Source organism: Struthio camelus, chromosome 3, assembly GCF_040807025.1.
Source record: "Struthio camelus isolate bStrCam1 chromosome 3, bStrCam1.hap1, whole genome shotgun sequence".
Classification (NCBI taxonomy): Eukaryota; Metazoa; Chordata; class Aves; order Struthioniformes; family Struthionidae; genus Struthio; species Struthio camelus.
In genome coordinates this window covers 33,237,635-33,255,228 of record NC_090944.1, presented here as the reverse complement: position 1 = coordinate 33,255,228, position 17,594 = coordinate 33,237,635, and the positions used below count along the sequence as shown (strand labels likewise).

The 17,594-nt window shown below is 36.2% G+C and overlaps 1 protein-coding gene across 2 annotated transcripts in view; it reads left to right on the top strand.

The window, feature by feature from the left end:
* The window catches only part of CSMD1 (CUB and Sushi multiple domains 1), a 1,260,625-nt gene that overhangs the window by 218,643 nt on the left and 1,024,388 nt on the right, over positions 1 to 17,594 (top strand). For both annotated transcript variants that reach the window (XM_068937332.1, XM_068937331.1), the window contains exon 2: positions 14,981 to 15,197. In XM_068937332.1, coding sequence (XP_068793433.1) covers positions 14,981 to 15,197 — 217 coding nt within the window. The remainder of the gene's footprint in view (positions 1 to 14,980; positions 15,198 to 17,594) is intronic.

Below are 17,594 nucleotides of genomic sequence, written 5' to 3'. Positions count from 1 at the left end.
GCTAAAGGGGACTGCTTTCAGAGTTTTAATAGTAAGTAATGTAGCTGTAGTCTAATATCTAGTACCATGTATATTGAATTAATAATTTATACTTGATTGTATAAAACTTGTGACATTGGCAATTTTGTTAATCTTACAGGCACAAACCATTTTAAGCTAATTAAAGCTTGTTTTATAATCACTGCTAATTGACAAGTCACCTCATCTAAAATGAGCACTTTTTTTTTTTTCAAATCTATGCTGTTTTTTCTGTCTTTCTATGTTTTGTAACAGAAGCGTGCCTGTCAGATGGGCTGTAAGACAGAACGACATAACGCAGCCTGATGTAACATGAATGAAAGCTAACGTTTTACAGTTTTATCCTGCTCTTTTTGGTGGCCATGCACAGTCTCCCAAAAGCATGGCCACTTCATTTGCGTTAAGCCATGCCAAGAGTCTCCCCCTTTGAATTTTGTGCCTCCTTCTGGAAACAAGCCAGATATACTGAATCTGCGTCTACATATAGAGCTGCTCCTTCTCGCGTTGAAGTCAATAGAAGCTTTATCAGTGACTTCAGTGGGAGCAAGATCACACTGCTGGACACTTCGTTAGTCAGATATACTGTGTTATTGTTCAGAGGGGCTAGAAGCAGGGATCTCTGATGTCAACTGCATGCCAAAGATCTCAGCTCTTTTAATTAAAATGAGATCCCCTCACTGTCACAATTATGAAGGCCTTTATTTTAGGCCTAGAGTAGAAAAAGCAGTGTTACGTTTATGTCTTGCCCAGAAGTTTATTGCAATTGGAAGATTTACAGAGCTAGGGCTGTAAATATATCTTTCTTGAGTAGTGTAAACAGAAATTGTCCTAGAGAAACTATTGTCTGTGTCATTGTGTGGAAGCACTGGCTACATGCATTAGCAGAGCGTGCAGATCCAGGGTCACCCCCCACCGCAGAACCAGCACTGACGTGGCAGGTCTGCTGAGATTTCCCCAGCCCTGGCAGAACCTCCTTCAGCAGCGCCTATATGAATAACATCTCCTTGCTGTGCTTTTTCTGGCTGTCTATTTCCTGTCAATCACAGTGGCTCCTGAAGATGAGTCACTGAGACAGACAGCTTCTTGTTTAGTACATTTCATGTAAAGTGAATGTAATAGGATATTGCTTGCAGGATGCCTGCAAAAAGTACATCTCTTCTACCTATTTCGAATCTGCATCAAATATGCCTTAATCAAGGATTAAGGATCCCTTTCAGCAATCTGGTTCAGATTTGTATTATTATCTCAACTGTTCTTGAACTGAGTTCATGCTTGTGCGTATGATGTAGAGGCAGTATCTAGGCTGGAGCTAAGGCAAAAGCTCCCAAAAGAGCATAAATTCAGTTTCTGCAATTTCATATGCTTCATCTGTACCTAAATTGTTGAGTATATTTATTTGGGTGATTGTTCAACTGGATAACTGCAAATGGAGTCCATGATTATTCTGTAAAAAATAATTAAATGCTATAGCTAAAATATCTCTGAAAAGTACGATATCTCATGAAGTGTTGAATTTTATGAGGAATTATTTCTGTAGATATGTAATATCATAGATATCTTCTTGCATGTTTTATAGTATATAGTTTTATATATAAACTATAAACTATATATATAGTTTTAATTCAGTTAATTATATCAACTTTTATTTTCTGTAGCCTATATGAATCATGTGCATGAGTTGTGTGCTTAATTAGTCGATAGAAATAGTATATATTGTTTTTAGAAAGTATTATCCTAATCAGCTGTATTTTAAGGCAAATGTTAATAACACTTCTGTCATAGTTTCCAACATTTCTTGCTGTGGTTTAGAAATCTAAATAATTGCTTGAGCAGTACACAATGAAAAAAAAAAAAGTGAATCATTGAATTTAGTATGGGAGAAATAAAAATTTGATCATATATACCTGTAGTATACACACACAAACACACACACACACATATTTAAATACAGAAAAATGCCTCTTTCTATAATCATTTACTGCAGTATGCATTAGGTGCACCAGATCAGACTGATAGCATTTTGGTACCATTTGAATTGGTACAGATGAGGCCAAAATGTAGTTTTTCATACGGTTGCATTTGTTGTTGGTACTGCCAGGTGATGCTGAAGTGCTCTGTTTCAAAAATCGCTGTGCATAAGGGTCAGCTGTTGGCATTATGACTCAGGCACAGGAGTTGTGTCACTCTCCGTTCCTCGGCCCCATTAAATCCAGTCCTCCCTTTAGTACTGTGCACACGTGTATCTGTAAGATACAAAACATATGGTACTAAATTTCCTATTGTCAAGAAATTAGAACATATCAGTTCAGGTCCCGTCTTGAATGATTTAGGCAGCTGTGCTTTGAATTTGTGATTTCCAGGGAATGTGTGTCTGTTGTGTCATTCCCACACTGATAATAATAATGCCTAAAAGGTATCATAGACTGTAAATAAGTTTTGAGGTTTATGTGTGTGAAAATTATTAACACCAGAAGTATAAAAAAGTCATATTTTATATATGTACATGTCACTATCTATATTTTGATTTCAGAATAAATATATCTATTTTAGATAGAATAATAGAACAATAGTGCCCATATCAAGATTTTTATATAATAAAAATCTAAATAATAAGCTCAAGCATATGTATGGAAATGATATAGCTGTCAAGAAGAGTGTTTCAAATCTTCAATATTCAGTCCTTCTGCTGAATACAGGAGAAAGAGGCAAGCCTGAAGAAAGAACATAGTATCCACTCTATACTGATACCAGAAAAATGTTAAAATCTACATAGTAAGCCCAGTTGAATCCATTTTACACAGAAATCAATAGTAGTATATAAAACCGCAGAGAAGACTGTTTTCGAATCAGATGTAGGAGTCATAAAGGTAGTGAGAACCTTGGGAGGACAGAGTTATACCCCTGTATTTATAACGTATAAAGAGATTGTGAATTTCACATTGCTACCACAACTATTTTAACATTCCTACCAATTAATGTCTGAGAGTGTTTTGTCATCTTGTGAGATCACATAAACAGCTATGAAGCTGTTGGATGGCCTGCAGATAAAACTAGTTCAGTATATACCATTTTGGAAAAAAAGCAAATATCCAGTGTGGGCTTGCCATAATGGTGCCACTAAACCGAAGGGCTAGAGCCCAAAATTCTAGCCAATGTATGTAAATAAATACATATTAAAGTGGAAGTTCCTAAAGATACATACTGTAGAGAGATCACCGTGGAGACAGCCCAGGACAGTAAAATATTTATTACAGTAGTTCCATAAAATGTCATTTTGTAATGCAAAAGCTAAAATTGTTCTTTTGGGATGTTTTTGTATTAACAATGGTGATTGTTTTAATACTGAAATCTAATGTAACGTCATCTGTTCTTCCAATATGCCATTCCAAAAGTAACTCATCCGTCTTTGAAAATGACACTTCTCTGATGACTATCAAAGAATTTGTTGCTACTCATTCTCTTTCCTCAAGTCATGATTGGCAATCTAATTTGAAAGGTGATATTTGTCCTTCTTTTCAGCTGATGTCAAGGCTATGCACTGCTAGCCAAAGGACACTGATCTGAGAGGTTTGGTTTTAAATGATAAGAAAGGAATTAATTAAAGTAATAGAGATGAAGAAATTTAAATCTGTACCGATTCTGTGGTCAGACAGCCTAAGGGAGAAAAAATACTGGAAAGCCTGCTGGATAGTAAAAATGATGCGCAAATTAATAACTTAAAGAGGAAAGGGGAAAAAAAGGGAGCTAAAATAGTTAATATTTGTGGAGCACTTATAATCCACACCAGTGGATTTTCCCTGTTTTCAGAACTGCTCTTAATACAGTATTTTAGTAGTATTATAAAACCACACTGCTTGGACTGCATTAAAGTTCTCAGCCTCATGATTTAGGCATCCAGTGACAGAGGCAATACTAAGAAGACTGTACTAAGAAACCTGGCCTGGGAAAGCGACATCAACAAAAAAAAATGGAAGTCAAAGTGACAACACTGAAGTAATCAGATTTGGTTCTCCTATATGTTGCAGAAGCCTGGTGAAGGGAAAATAAAGAAGTCCTGCCAAGATGTCTCTCTTCTCAGAGTCACTTGCCTGCAGCCGAGTTGCTGCTATACCAGTGAAAGTCAGAGGAGGGTCAGGTTTATTGTTTCAGCATTTCACAAGCGCTGACATCAGCAGGTTCCCCTTTATTCACCTTAGCTACGCCACTGCTCTCTCGTTCGACTGCCTGTTACTAAGCAACTGTAACAGTAGTATTTACCTAAAGCCTCAGTTTATTTTGCTGTATTTTAAAAAGGTAAACAAAGAAGTAAAATTTACCTTGTCTTCAGTGATCTCCATCTGCAGAATGAGTTTGCATCTATGAAGAACAGTCTCATTTTAAAAGGGCGCTAAATCTGTCTTTAGCTCAAGATTTTACGCTACAGGCTCGTAGGCTCTCTAAAAGAACTTTTTTCAGCACCTCTTTCTACATATTTCACAGCTGTTATACAAATTTAATTAGTCTCCCCTGTTTTTACTGCGTTTTCTCTCCTTCATTTTGATGAATTTTAAAAAAAGATTGAAATAAATGCAAAAGAAGAACAAACAGCGTTTGGAGAGCTCTGCCTTACTAGGCTAAGATCAGCACTTTCGAAGAAAAAGGGACAAAACAACTTCATATAATCTAGGTCCTTTTAAGTGAGAACTCATTGCTTTGTCAGAAGGAAGGATTGACAAACTGTAGCCTTGAGAGAGCGACTGTGGTATTTTTATTTTTTTGTCTCTAGTAGCCAATGGCCCTGAATTGATGGTATCATAGGCAGCATTTAAAAAAAAAAATAAAAGTTTTCTTCTTTAAAGAAGGTGTTCTTCCAGAGAAACACATTTTGCTATGTTTTGTTTCCACATAAACTTGTAGGAATATTGATTTATTGTTCTTTTGGATGTTCCAGTACTAAAAAGAGAGCATAAAATACCTTTTTCTCAGTTTGTAATGGCAGCCTAATCCAGCTAATGTATAATATGTTTCAGCACTGAGAACTTCACTAGAAAATAAGAAAAACTCCCACGTACCAGCAATTAAGATGTTTTACTCTAATACATAGCAGAGCTACCATTACGGCAGGATTCGTTTCAGAACTTCATGTGGTATAGTAATATTAATCTTTAACCTTCAGGACAAGTTAATTTCAGTTGGATGCTGGACAGAGGCTTAAATATACACAGGACAAAGCTGTTGTCTGGCTTTCAGAGTACTAATCTGAGGCTGGCTTTTCTGTTTAATCCACATAATCAAGATAGTATATGTACTATCACTAGAATAAGATCTGGATGTAACATGGTTTATAGACTGGTCAAGCCGCAGTCACTTTGCAAATGTCTGCATGTGAATTAAAAGTTATTGCATCCATTCTAGCATTACTAGTCGTTCATCTCATATTTCATTTTAATGAGCGAAGACTGAGAAGTGGTCACAGACAGCATTGCAGGATCTGAATGGGCTCCTATTTAGAGGAAATTAAGCCTAAATTTTGCAGCTTGGACTGTCCTTTTTTCCCCCTATTTTTAGTTTTAGCTGGCAAGGTACAGAATATTTAATGATTCAGAGTCAAAAGGTTGTTATTATTTCAAATCAAATACACTTTAAATGATTTCTTACGAATTCTCTTGGAATCAAATATTTTTTGCCAAGGTTTTGCAAAAGCATAACATCGTAAGTTTACACTGGTCTCATTTCACCCTGGGCTGGTACTCTCGTGAATATGTTTAAATATTTGTAGTACTGAAACTTTTCACATTTCTTCCTGACATTGAAAAGTGATGAACTGATAACAGTGAACAGAAACTGGCACAGAGCAGCCACGTGTTGCAGAAAATCTTCATAATATCAGCACCAGCTGGGCATATTTCAGTTTTGCCAGCAAAGATGCTGGCTTGCAGTACTGAATAAATCTTAGGTGATACATAAGTTAAAAATAACTCGGTGCTTTGTAATTCAATTTCCTTCCTTGGAAAGTACCTTTTAATGGTGTTGCCAACTTGCCATTGTAGGATGCGAGCAGGGGCAGGGCTGGCTGGTTGCTCATCCGGCAGTCAGGCTATGCTAATCCCAGTGACTCCAGTGCAGAATAAGCAGGGGCCAGTCTCTAAAGCAAAGAAGGAAGAGGGAAAAGAGTTGGAAACTGAGAGAAGATAGAGCAAGTGGAATAGAAATTGCACCACTGCATTATGGTACCCTCACCTCAAGAAAAAGCAAAGTAGGTTTGAGTAGGTTTGGTTATTTCTTTTTAAGGCTAAAATAATATAATGCCAGATATTAGACAAATAATTATCAATTGTTTTGAGCTGAAGTTCTTCATAAATGGTAATTTAGCTCATTAAATGGTATTCAGGGCAAATTTAAAATTTATCTAAAATTAAAATAAGATATTCAAATGTTTTTTGATTGTGAATTCAAAGGAACTTGTAGACAGACCTTCAGTGTTAAGATTAGACTATGAATTAATGACAGGAACAAATCTATAGTTACCTTGTATAGTTTGAGTGGAGAACATTTTTGATATACATATATCAAATACATTTTTGCCCTACCAGGAATACATATCCTTTCCCTTTCTTATAAGAGGTCATATTTTCAAAACTGTTACTTTCATGAGCTTTGCAGCTCAAAGTCAGTTAAGTTTTTGCTAATACTTACTATAATGCCAAAGTTCCTGCAAGCGTGCATGTGCATGAGTTAGAAAAGTCATAATTGCCCACGTGAGTAGCTCTGGGGATGTGAGAGATGTGGATTTGAATGTTGTGTACAAGAGAGAGTTTAAAATCTGTGAGGTCTCTAACAGTCAAGCCTTGTAGTTAAGGCCTTATAAATAAGAATAAAAGAGAGATAATGTAGTCAGGGATTCTTCCTGCTCTGTATTCAAAGAAAGTGTTTAACACTATTTTGTGCAGACTGCCATAGGGAACTAATCCTAAGGCAAGCTTGGTGAAGGCATGCATACTGACTAGATTTAGGGACAGAGCTGCTTGGCCCTCTCAAACCTTGACTACAAACAGAACATCAGTGTCTGAGAATGTTGTAGGCTATTATAAACTGAAAATGACTACTTTTTTGAACACATGCAGAACAAGTAGCCTGCAAGAGAGCTTTGTTGGGCAGATAGATGATCAGAATATAAAAAGAGGACTTCAGGAAGGCTGGGTCATATCAGGTTTTTTTTTTTTTTTTTAATTTCCAAGACTGAACCATTCTTTTTGGAAAATTCCTCAAGGTATGTATTTAAAATTGAAAAAATGGTAAAACAGATTGCAGAACAAACAAACTAAATAAACAGTAATAAGTCACCAGCCCATATTTGATCAAGAATTGTAAAGATCGCTGTAAGGGTAAGACGGGGACACTTCCTAGACTCCCAGCAGGGACAGATACACAAACACAAGGCACACTAGGGTCGATACTGAGCGTTTGTTACCTCTGTATCTGAGAGGGGGTTCCCCAGAGATTTCTCAATCAGGGCAATAATGGAGTAGGAGAGTCCCTGGTACTGCTGAGTGTCAGTTCAGGGCGAGGAACGCCGGGGAGGGCACTATATGAGGTTTTTATGTACTCTGCACAGGCACTGAAAGCATATTGAGCTCATCGCTACTTCTAATTCAAAGCACTGGTGTAGCAACACACTGGCACAAGCTCAGTCGCATGACTATGGGTCAGCATGCCCTGTTGATGCTCCTTTTCCCATGGAATGGTCTGGCTAGCTTCCATCACTTATCTCCTTGACATTTTTCCGCATTTTCCCATACAAGCATCAAGGAATCAAGGATGACATTGCTGCACTCCTAGTGTAACGTCCAGCTTCAATTCACCTGAGACGGCAATACTTAAAAGGAGCCCAGGGTTGTACAGGAACTGCAGACTGGAAAGACTGATGCTTGTGTTGGGAAACTATGATAAAGAAAAGAACCCATAGATAGGTAGATAAGTATGATATATTTAGGAAGAATCAAGACATCTTTGTAAAAACATAGGCTTTTCATAGAGTGAGAACCCTGTTGGAGTTCTCAGGAGGAGTCAGCCAGAACGTAGATAGAACTAATCAGAATTTCCAAAAGACATTGAACAAGGTTCCCTAGGAAAGACTGTAAAGGAAACAAATCAGGTTTGGTATAAGAGAGAAAGTCTTTACATTGATAAAGGATTGGCTAAAGGTTACGCCTCAGGGATAGCAGCAAATGGCCACTTTTTACAATGGAGGGAGTTACCTCTAATGGCATGCCAAAGAGATCTGTGCTGGCATCTATGTCGTTCACACGCTCGTAGAGGATCTGGAAAAGTATTTAAGCAATGAAGTGACAACTTAGTGATGACACAAAGTTATGAGTTAGTGAGGATGAGGAGCGTTTGTGAAGAATTGCAAGAAAGATCTTTTGTGACCAAGGGACTGGATGTTAAAGTAGTTGATGAAATTCAGAGTAGATGGATGTGATATGATGCATGTAAATAAAAGCTGTAAAGAATCTACAGGAAAAAATCCCTACACAAAATTGTAGTTTTAAATGACAGGCTCTAGCCTCACTGTAATTCTTGAGGAAGGAGATCTTAGGGTATAATATACAGTCCTATAAAAACATCAAGCCAATGCCTTGCAACAGTAGAAAAAAACAGATCAGACTAGTAGGAGAATAGAAAATAGAATAAAGATATCATTATACAAATAGTATGTATACATTTTCAGTATTGCAAGAATGATGGTCTCCCTGTCTCACGAAGGATATAGCAAAGGAGGAAAAAGCTCAGAGAAGGGTGATAAATCGGCTTTTGTACAAATAAGGTAGAACTTTTCAACCTGGAAAAGAAAAAAAAAAATCTGGGACAGATAAAGGTCAATAGGATGTTAAGTGCCATGCAAAGTATGAATAGGAATCAATTGTGTATTTTGTTTTTGTATGGAACTAGTGGGGTACCAAATGAACTTAACAGATGGTAGCTCCTGAACAAACACGAAGAAGAGTTTTTCATGTTTTAGTGTTCCACATACAATAAATTAAAGCTCCTAGACATTAACGTGGACTCAGAGGGTGACTAGACAAGTTCATGTAAAAAAAGTCTATCAAGGGCTGTTAAATAGAAGACAATACTATTGGAATGTGTTCCTCTTAAAAAATCCCTGAGACGCAAATCTTGAAGGTTGGAAGAGTTTTCTGGGGGAGTATTACCACATGCTTCCTCTATCTTTTACTCTTCCTAGGTGCTTCCTTTGGTTTGCTCTTGGAGAGAGAATACTGAGCTAAATGAACCTTTGACCTGGCTTAGTACAGCTGTTCTTATTTTCTTATTACACTTCTTAATAAAACTCTAGGCCTTTTTAGCATCTTTTTTTTTTTTTTTAAAGATGAGGGAGATATCATCTCTGCAGACCTTAAGTGTCTTCAGAATTAGTGGGAAAGTTTTTTAAGAATCTCTCATATCAAAAACAAAAAGGACACTTCATAACAGTCATAATATGAATAAATCTGACTTCATTTTCATTACTGTGATTGTTCAAAATATCTTAAAGCATTACTGACTTTATAATACTTAGTTTTGGTGCATTTTTTGGATAATTTGTTCAGAATATATATATTTTTCAAAAATTGCTTTCTATGCAAATATGTAAGAATATAGTTATCTGTATAATGTGTAATATATCAGTGTTACACTGATAGAGAAGTAGTTGCCTTTTTGGTTGTTTCTTGTAAAACTGTTTTGCAATTAGCTTTGTTAATTGCAAAATCAGTGAATCAGTGAATCAGACTTTTGCTTTTTTAAATTTTCTTTGTAAGTATATATCAGGAAGGGAGATGTCTTGATGCAGCAAATAATTTCATTACACTGTCTGACCATAGCCTTCCCTTTCAAGTGTAGAAATACACTTAGCATGACAAACTTCATCCTATAACCTCTACGTATGTGACTGACATGATCCTCTTCATAGGACTCACTTCTGACTGTTTTTGTGTTGTTAAAATTTCTATTTAATAGTAAGCTAGGTTCATATTAAGGAGGTAAAATATAGAAAAAAATAAAATCTCTGTTGTCCTGCAAATATTGGATACTGCTCTCCAGAAGGCCAAGGACAGGTAAATCTAAACAAGCTGGGGCTGAAGCTGTCTTTCAGCCAAGCAGCACAATAGCGATAAGACTCGTACAAGAAATAAGAGGTTTCGTGCATGTTCTTCAGTCTGGAGTCTGTAATAATGGAGAGAACATCTTTTGCTTGTTTTTCTTGCTTGACAATACAGAATGGCTTTTGAAGGTAGCACAGGCCTCAGGCAGAGAGTTTTGTACATTCAGTAAGCCTTTATTTGTCCGTTCATTAGTTAGCTTTCTTTGCAACTTTGATAGAGAGGTTATTTGTATACTTTGACTGATGAGTGTGAATGGAATTTTTGTACATTGTTTTAAAACTTTAGAATTAATTACAGAGCTAGGGAGTTATCTTTCTTTGCATAATAGTTTAAAAAAAAAGTTAGGTAAAAGTCTGAGTTTACTTTTGCTGCTAGAGTTCGTGAATTAGAGAAGCAAAGACAATTTAAACGAGTACAACTTGAAATGTCTCATTGAAATACCTTTGAAAGCCTTCTTTTCCTGCAGGAAGAACTGTGAACAGTTCTGACACAGTCATAACTTCTCTGAGGAAACTTTTAAAGTAAATTAATGATGAAGGGCCAGATGCTGATACTTGTGATGAAGCTGAATTATACTTTACCCCACAGATTAGCCAAGAAATTCTAGTGGGATTGTTTGCAAATTAAGATCTAATTATAGTAAAGGATGCAGATGTTCTGTGCACATTGATGCACTTCAGTGTCTAGTTTTTAGATGAATAGTCTCCACAAAAGGATATAATTCATATAGGAATTCAGATACTCAACATATATGCAGATCAGGGATCTATGTTGCCAATGGAGAAAGCTAAGTAGATAGGTGCTTCTCCATTCAAAATCCAGATCTTGCAGTCTTGGCTTGAAAGTAGGCCTGTAAACTATTTACTTCAAACAATTAAGCATAAATTACTCTTTCTCTTAAACGGCATTTTCTCAACAAGTGGGAAACAGAGATTCAATTCCTCTTCTCTTATAAACAATTTAGTATAACAATTTTAAGGCTAAATCTTGCCCTTTGATGAAAGTTATGTAGCCATGGATTTATAAACTATTTAGACCTCCTATTGTAGCTGCACTACAATGCAAAATTTATTAATCCGATGAGAAAGTAATCAAAACAGAATCGTATTCTGCATTTAAATATCTATAGTGTACAGCCAGGAGGGGACAGACCTGAGATTTGTTCTTTAGCTGAGTACAACAGTCATCAGCAGCTATGCAGAGTACTGAACACAGTTCCATGCTCTGGTGCATGGCGTTGTATCTATGATGGCACAGTACCAAGTAAAACCAACAAACAGTGCACGGCTACAAACGAAGGACAGGCAATTAGAACGAGCTGAGGCATCAGCGTGAACGCGCGTGTGGCAACATGTGCTTACTTTAGTTTTACTAAGAGAATTTCTGTGTGTAAAATTGGGAAGGGTTGAGGCTAAATTTCTTCTGAAGTCTGACACGAGGCGTTAAGGTGTGAATCCCCCTCCTCCACTGTGGATTATAAATAGCAGAATATGTACAGGCACATGTACCTGAAATACGTTCGTTAATGTTTCCTTTTTGTGATGCAGGTTTATAGGCCTTGCTTGAAGGTTACCTCTTCAAGAACTGTTGGTTGCATCTCTATTTTCTGATTGCCTGACTGTGCTTTTTCTGCAGAAATACGGAGTCTTGGCATTCCTTCCCTCTCGGTTAAATCAAGGCAGGCCTAGGTTAAGTGTATTTTGATAACCCTGGTATATGACATGCAAAGAAACTTTCTCAGATAACCTTATACAATCCCTTTAATCTTTAAGGCTACAATCAATGTAAACGATTTTCCACAACCAGCCAAGAGCTTCAGCTTTCTTATGCCACACTTTTTTAAATCATAAAGTTAAAGTAGCTGTCCTGAAGTATCTTCTTACAGACAACACATGACAGGAAATTAATGCTAGTAGAATAGTTTACATTCATTTAAACAACAACGTAGTGTCATACTAATACAATTTTGACAGTCTAGTATAACTTTAATATTAAAATAATTCCATGTACTGATACTCTGCGTAACCAATGGCTGCACATCTTGTGAAAAATGGCAATATTTCTTTTTTTTAATGCTGTATATATGACACAAGGGCTGGAGCTAGAGTGGATTATGTGAGATTTGATTTTTAGGATGTTTTCACTTGTATTCAGCCTGCTTTTTCTGTTATATTTACATTAGCCTGGTAGAACGATTTAAACTCTTTTAGTATTATTTTTTTTTAAATATTTTCTTGTCAGTATGTTCAGTGGCTGTAATTGTTCCTATTTTTTCTTTCTGAATTCTCTGGAATTTATTGACACATTTTACTATTAAGGCACCCATAAGAAATGGAATACTCTTAATAAATGTCATTAGTGTCCCATTACTTGTCTGCGGCGTCTCTGCAGTCAAGTTATTTAATGTAGAATAAACTTGGCAGAGGTGTAACATTTGACAGTTCTGAAGCCTTTAGAGTTAAATTTATTGACAAAGTAGGTGTTATACAGATAGCAACTGATCCTTTTTTCCCCAGCATTGTTTTTTAAACATGCTTCATATCTCAAGTGAGCATGGACAGACCTAAAAGGATATCAGTTTTCTGGGCCTGCAGATCTCTTGTTGTCTTTTTGGGTATTGCTTGGTCCTGAAAAGGGACCCTCTTTGTAGTTGCCAGTGTTAGCAGCAGAATCACTAAGATTTAATTCTGTATTTCTTGTAGGATTTTTAGTGTTTTTTACTGAATACTAAGTAAATAAATGTATATTTATTTGCATGCTTATAAAATTAAGAGAAAACTTCTGGCTGTTAACAGTAATTTTCTTTCTAGTTCTCTTTTGTCACATATTTCTTGGGTACAAAGTGAATAGACATAATGTTTATGAATATTTTCAGAACTGGAAGGATTTTTATATATACAGGGGGATCTGGAGAGGGGCCGAAAGCCATCACTGACGGTTGCAAAAGCTTCTCGGAAGGGCTGGTGGACATCTCTGTAAGGAGGCCACTGGGTAGTGGCCATTCTGAGGGGACTCACCTGCTACCCCTGCAATATTCAGTTTTGCCTTAAGCTGGCTGTAGGGTTTCGTTAATTATTGGGAGGGTAGTTTGTCTATCTGGACAGAAATCAGAACTATAATTAACATATTATTTCACATTATTTATTTAGCAGAGTTACAGATTTCTACTCCTCAAAGAGGTGGTTCTATCTCTGATAGATTTTAGACCCAATTGCTTACTTGCATTTAGTAGTTCTGCTCTTCCAAAGCAACCACCTGAGGCTAAAATGGTAGGAAAACTGCCAAGCATCATGGCTTACAGGAGATACCGCCTTTACATAAATGGGTTTCTGGATGTTGGTGACGTGAAGTAATTTATTAGAGTATCTAGATTGTTACTATAACTTTCCTTTTTTATTTTCCAAATATTATTTCTGTAGCAATTAAATTACTTAAATTTACTTAAATTTGCTCTCTGACATTTGTGTGACATTTCTGCTATGGTTGTAGGAAAGGAATACAATGCGAAGAATCTTCAAGAATGCTGACAAATTATGAGAAACAGTACATAATTGAAACTTCTGTGCTGTGTTCATAATGTAATATATTCATTCTTAAGGAATGTTTAGTAATATCTATGTTTTATTAAAGCAATGACTCAATTGTTAGATATACATGAGAAGATTTTTACTTTAATGGCCTACTGAATCCCCACAGCCTTTACATCTATTCATTCGAGTTACTGTTAGATTGGAAATGTAGTAGAAAATGACTACTTATTATTTCTTTAATTTTAACCAGCAAAACCCTTTTATTAAATCCATTTTATTAAGATTTAGAAACCTCCCACAAGCATTTGACAGCATTTATCTGAAAGGTTTAGTTTCAGAGACCTACTACTGTGAAGTTAAAAATAAAATTGCAACCTGAAATAGTTTTCAGGTTTAGGTATAACAATAAATGCTGGGATTATGCTTGTTCTGAAGTGCTTAAAATGCACGTAATAATCCAAGCATTACAGTGCACAGAACGTCATTAAACTTTTCTCTGCTCAAATATTTCATCAATGCTTCTCTCCATCTCGGAGCTAGTACAACTATTGTATTCGGGATTAACAAAATCAAGTAGAAAATTAGCAACTGTGTGCACTGTAAATCCAAGTTTCTTGCTGAGGACTTCCTGTTAATGAGCTACCCTACTCTCACAAGGTCTGCAGGATATACAAACCAGGCACAAGTGCCTGCTGAGTAAATCTTTCGTGTTGGGTTTTTTTTTGAATGCTAGAGAAAAATTAACACCTTCCTGATTATAATACCTATGCTGCTAAAGTTATTATAAGAAAATAGAAGCTTTGTCACATTTTTAAGTATAAAAATCTTAATATCTGTTGCAACAAGATGCATAATGAACGTGTGTTTTACATTTTGTTCTCAGTGTTGGAAGTGTGTTTCACAACAGTAGTTTGTTTTAGCATTTGTACAAAAAAATTCTAAATGGAATTTTTCGAAAGTGTTCTGAAGACCCTGGCATTAAAACTTCCATAGGGTTGAATTTATGGCATCAAGACTAATTCTTAAAATTCACATATGGGTGAATAAAACAACTGTTGTTAATACTAAATAACCTCAAATGATAATTCATTTCATAAAAATATAGTCGATGTCTCAGAAAAGCCAGCAATAGGGTTGTGAATCCAGAGGGGAAAATGGTGGAAATGTAATTTTATGTGGTATTTGTAATCTAGAAAATGTATTATAAAATTAAGTTTGGATATGGCGACACATGTAAGAATATGTCATGGGGAAGGAAAAACACTGACAGAAACATTTTTTCTTTTTCAGGTCAAAACTGTGGAGGTTTAGTACAAGGACCAAATGGTACTATAGAAAGCCCCGGATTTCCTCATGGTTATCCGAATTATGCCAACTGCACATGGATCATTATAACAGGAGAACGTAACAGGATACAATTGTCATTTCTTACTTTTGCCCTTGAGGAAGATTTTGATATTTTGTCAATTTACGATGGACAGCCACAGCAAGGCAATTTAAAAGTGAGGTAAAGTGCTTTTCACTTTCTTCCTTTCTTTCTGACTTTCTGTCTTTCTCTGTCTTTCTCTCTTGAATATATATTCTGATGATATATTGCAATTATGTTTCACCAATGTTTCATTAGTTCTTTCCCTGTTAAAGAAAGAACAATGTCCAAAATCTTGTAGGAAAAGAGGCTATGCCAGCTTCAGATCATTATGACCAGCAGAATCAGTCTTCCTTCAAATCTGCATAGTTTGAGGTTGGGTTTGGTAAAGCCCCAAGCACATGAAAACACCGAATTGCCACAGCTTGTTTTGATTTATCTGTCCCCCGATGGAATCCAGAACTGCAGCTGAGGTGCCTAGATTCATCGTGCAAGAGGAGATGAAAGAAATACCTTGCTATTGTTTCCTTCCTCAAAAGAAATACACAGAGCAATGATCTCTCTTTGCTCAGATTATACGGTACACATCTGTAATGCCAAAAAATACAAAATGCTGGAGATGAGCGTGACGCTTGTCTTTTCTCCCTCACCCTTTCTCTCAGTGCCGAGCCTCATTCAGGGATTTAGGGGACGTTCCTGTTCAGTTGGTTTCCATAGCCCAAAGACCCTTTCCTGAAGGCACCTAGCCCCCTTCTTTAAAAGAGCTCTTATTGAGATCACTCGTTTCTTTTAAACTATGCAATAGTTGAAGCAGAGGGTGTGTAGGTTGCTTGTATTTAGTGTCCTGGGATCTCTCTCTGAATGTGGCGTAGAAGTGGTGGCCAATACAATAGTTTGAGAGAGGCCCAATACCTTAGTGAATGTGCTGAAAAGCAAGAGTTGCTATCTGTGCTGCTCTTGTGATTTGCTGTTCAGATACAAGTTTTAGAAAGTTCTGAAAAACACTGCTGTCAGTTCTGTTGTCTGATTATGCTTTTACACGCTGCTGATCTATATCACTAAAACAAATGTGGAACCATCACCGATACGTTCTGCATTTTAGGGATTACACTTTTTGACAAAAGCGATGCTCTGATTCATTGTTAACTCAATTCAAAAAAAGTTTTGAATATTGCGGAAGGTAGGACACAGCTACCAATGCCTGAGTTACACAGTTTGTGTGTTTCATTTGCTGTACTTAATTGACCTTTGCTACTTGTATCGCCTTGTTACAAGGAATAGTACTTCTCTTTCTGTCAAATGCTTTTATTATCAGCAGCTAAGATGCCTGTTGGTTTTGCAATAATCTATGATGTGAAAATTATTTCAAGACAGGACACTAAGTGGTGTTCTGTGAGTATAAAAGTAGAAGACAGAAATTCCTAAGTATGATCCTGAGTCCATTAAAGTCATTTAATCATAGCTGACTTTAGTAAAACAAGGATTTGCTTTCCAAATTCCAAACTGAAACAGATATTTTATTTATCCTTGCTCGCATTGGTCACTTGGTTTGCTTTGTAAGTGGTGTTGAATGGAAGAAAGTACTTAGTGACTTTTAAGCATGCTGAGCTTAAAAGAGCAGAATGTGGCTGACAGGTTTCTATTGACATGTCTCATACCCTGTGGCTTAGATTTTCCTCAACTTTATTCCACAAAACACGTTCACAAGTCTATGCTTTAGCAATTGCACATTCCATGACACCTCACTTAGCAAATATTGGGCAATCATAGTCCTTTTCTTCAACTAACAAAATGCAAATGCAAGAAAGCGTCTTGGAACCTTTACTTCCATGTGTGCATGTTGATGTTTTTTGCATAGATGAAAATTCTCTCTTAGATTTTGGATAATTATTTCTTCAGCCATCATGCAAAGGTGAAGATTTTCCTTAAAAATAGCTATATAACTGTATAGCACTCACAAACTGTTATAACTGAATAATATTCATTCCATAGCGTTTGTTGGCTGCTGAAGCAAACCTGTATAAAATGAAATAGTACATTCAGCTAGCTGACTGTACTACCTGAAGGACCTTTTTGGATGCTCAATGTGCATCAGGATACTGTCATTAAATATTGATTTTTAAAACCAAGAAAATAGAAACTTATTTAAAATATATTAGAATGTTGCCATAAAAGAGTAAGTTGTTGTTAACTGTTTTTGTGGAGGAAGAAAAGAGGAAGAGAAGGCGATTGTAAGAAGTTTATGATCTTACATTACAGTTAATGCATCCATAAAAGCATATACTGATTTAATGGATAAATTAACTGATTTGCTGGATAAATTAGATGGTACTGATCATAGATAATTGTAATCTGTTACGAGGAAGTTAACAAGTGAGATGGTAGCAGGAAAAACAACTTTTAGGTTTGTTTAGGTTGTTCTGTAAACAGCAAAATAACATACAAGAAAATGCTGTTGTACACCTTTCTGTTGTTCTGTATAAACCCCTAGCTAGCATGCTTTCATTGTATATGATTTGTAAGACCTGTGGCTCAAAA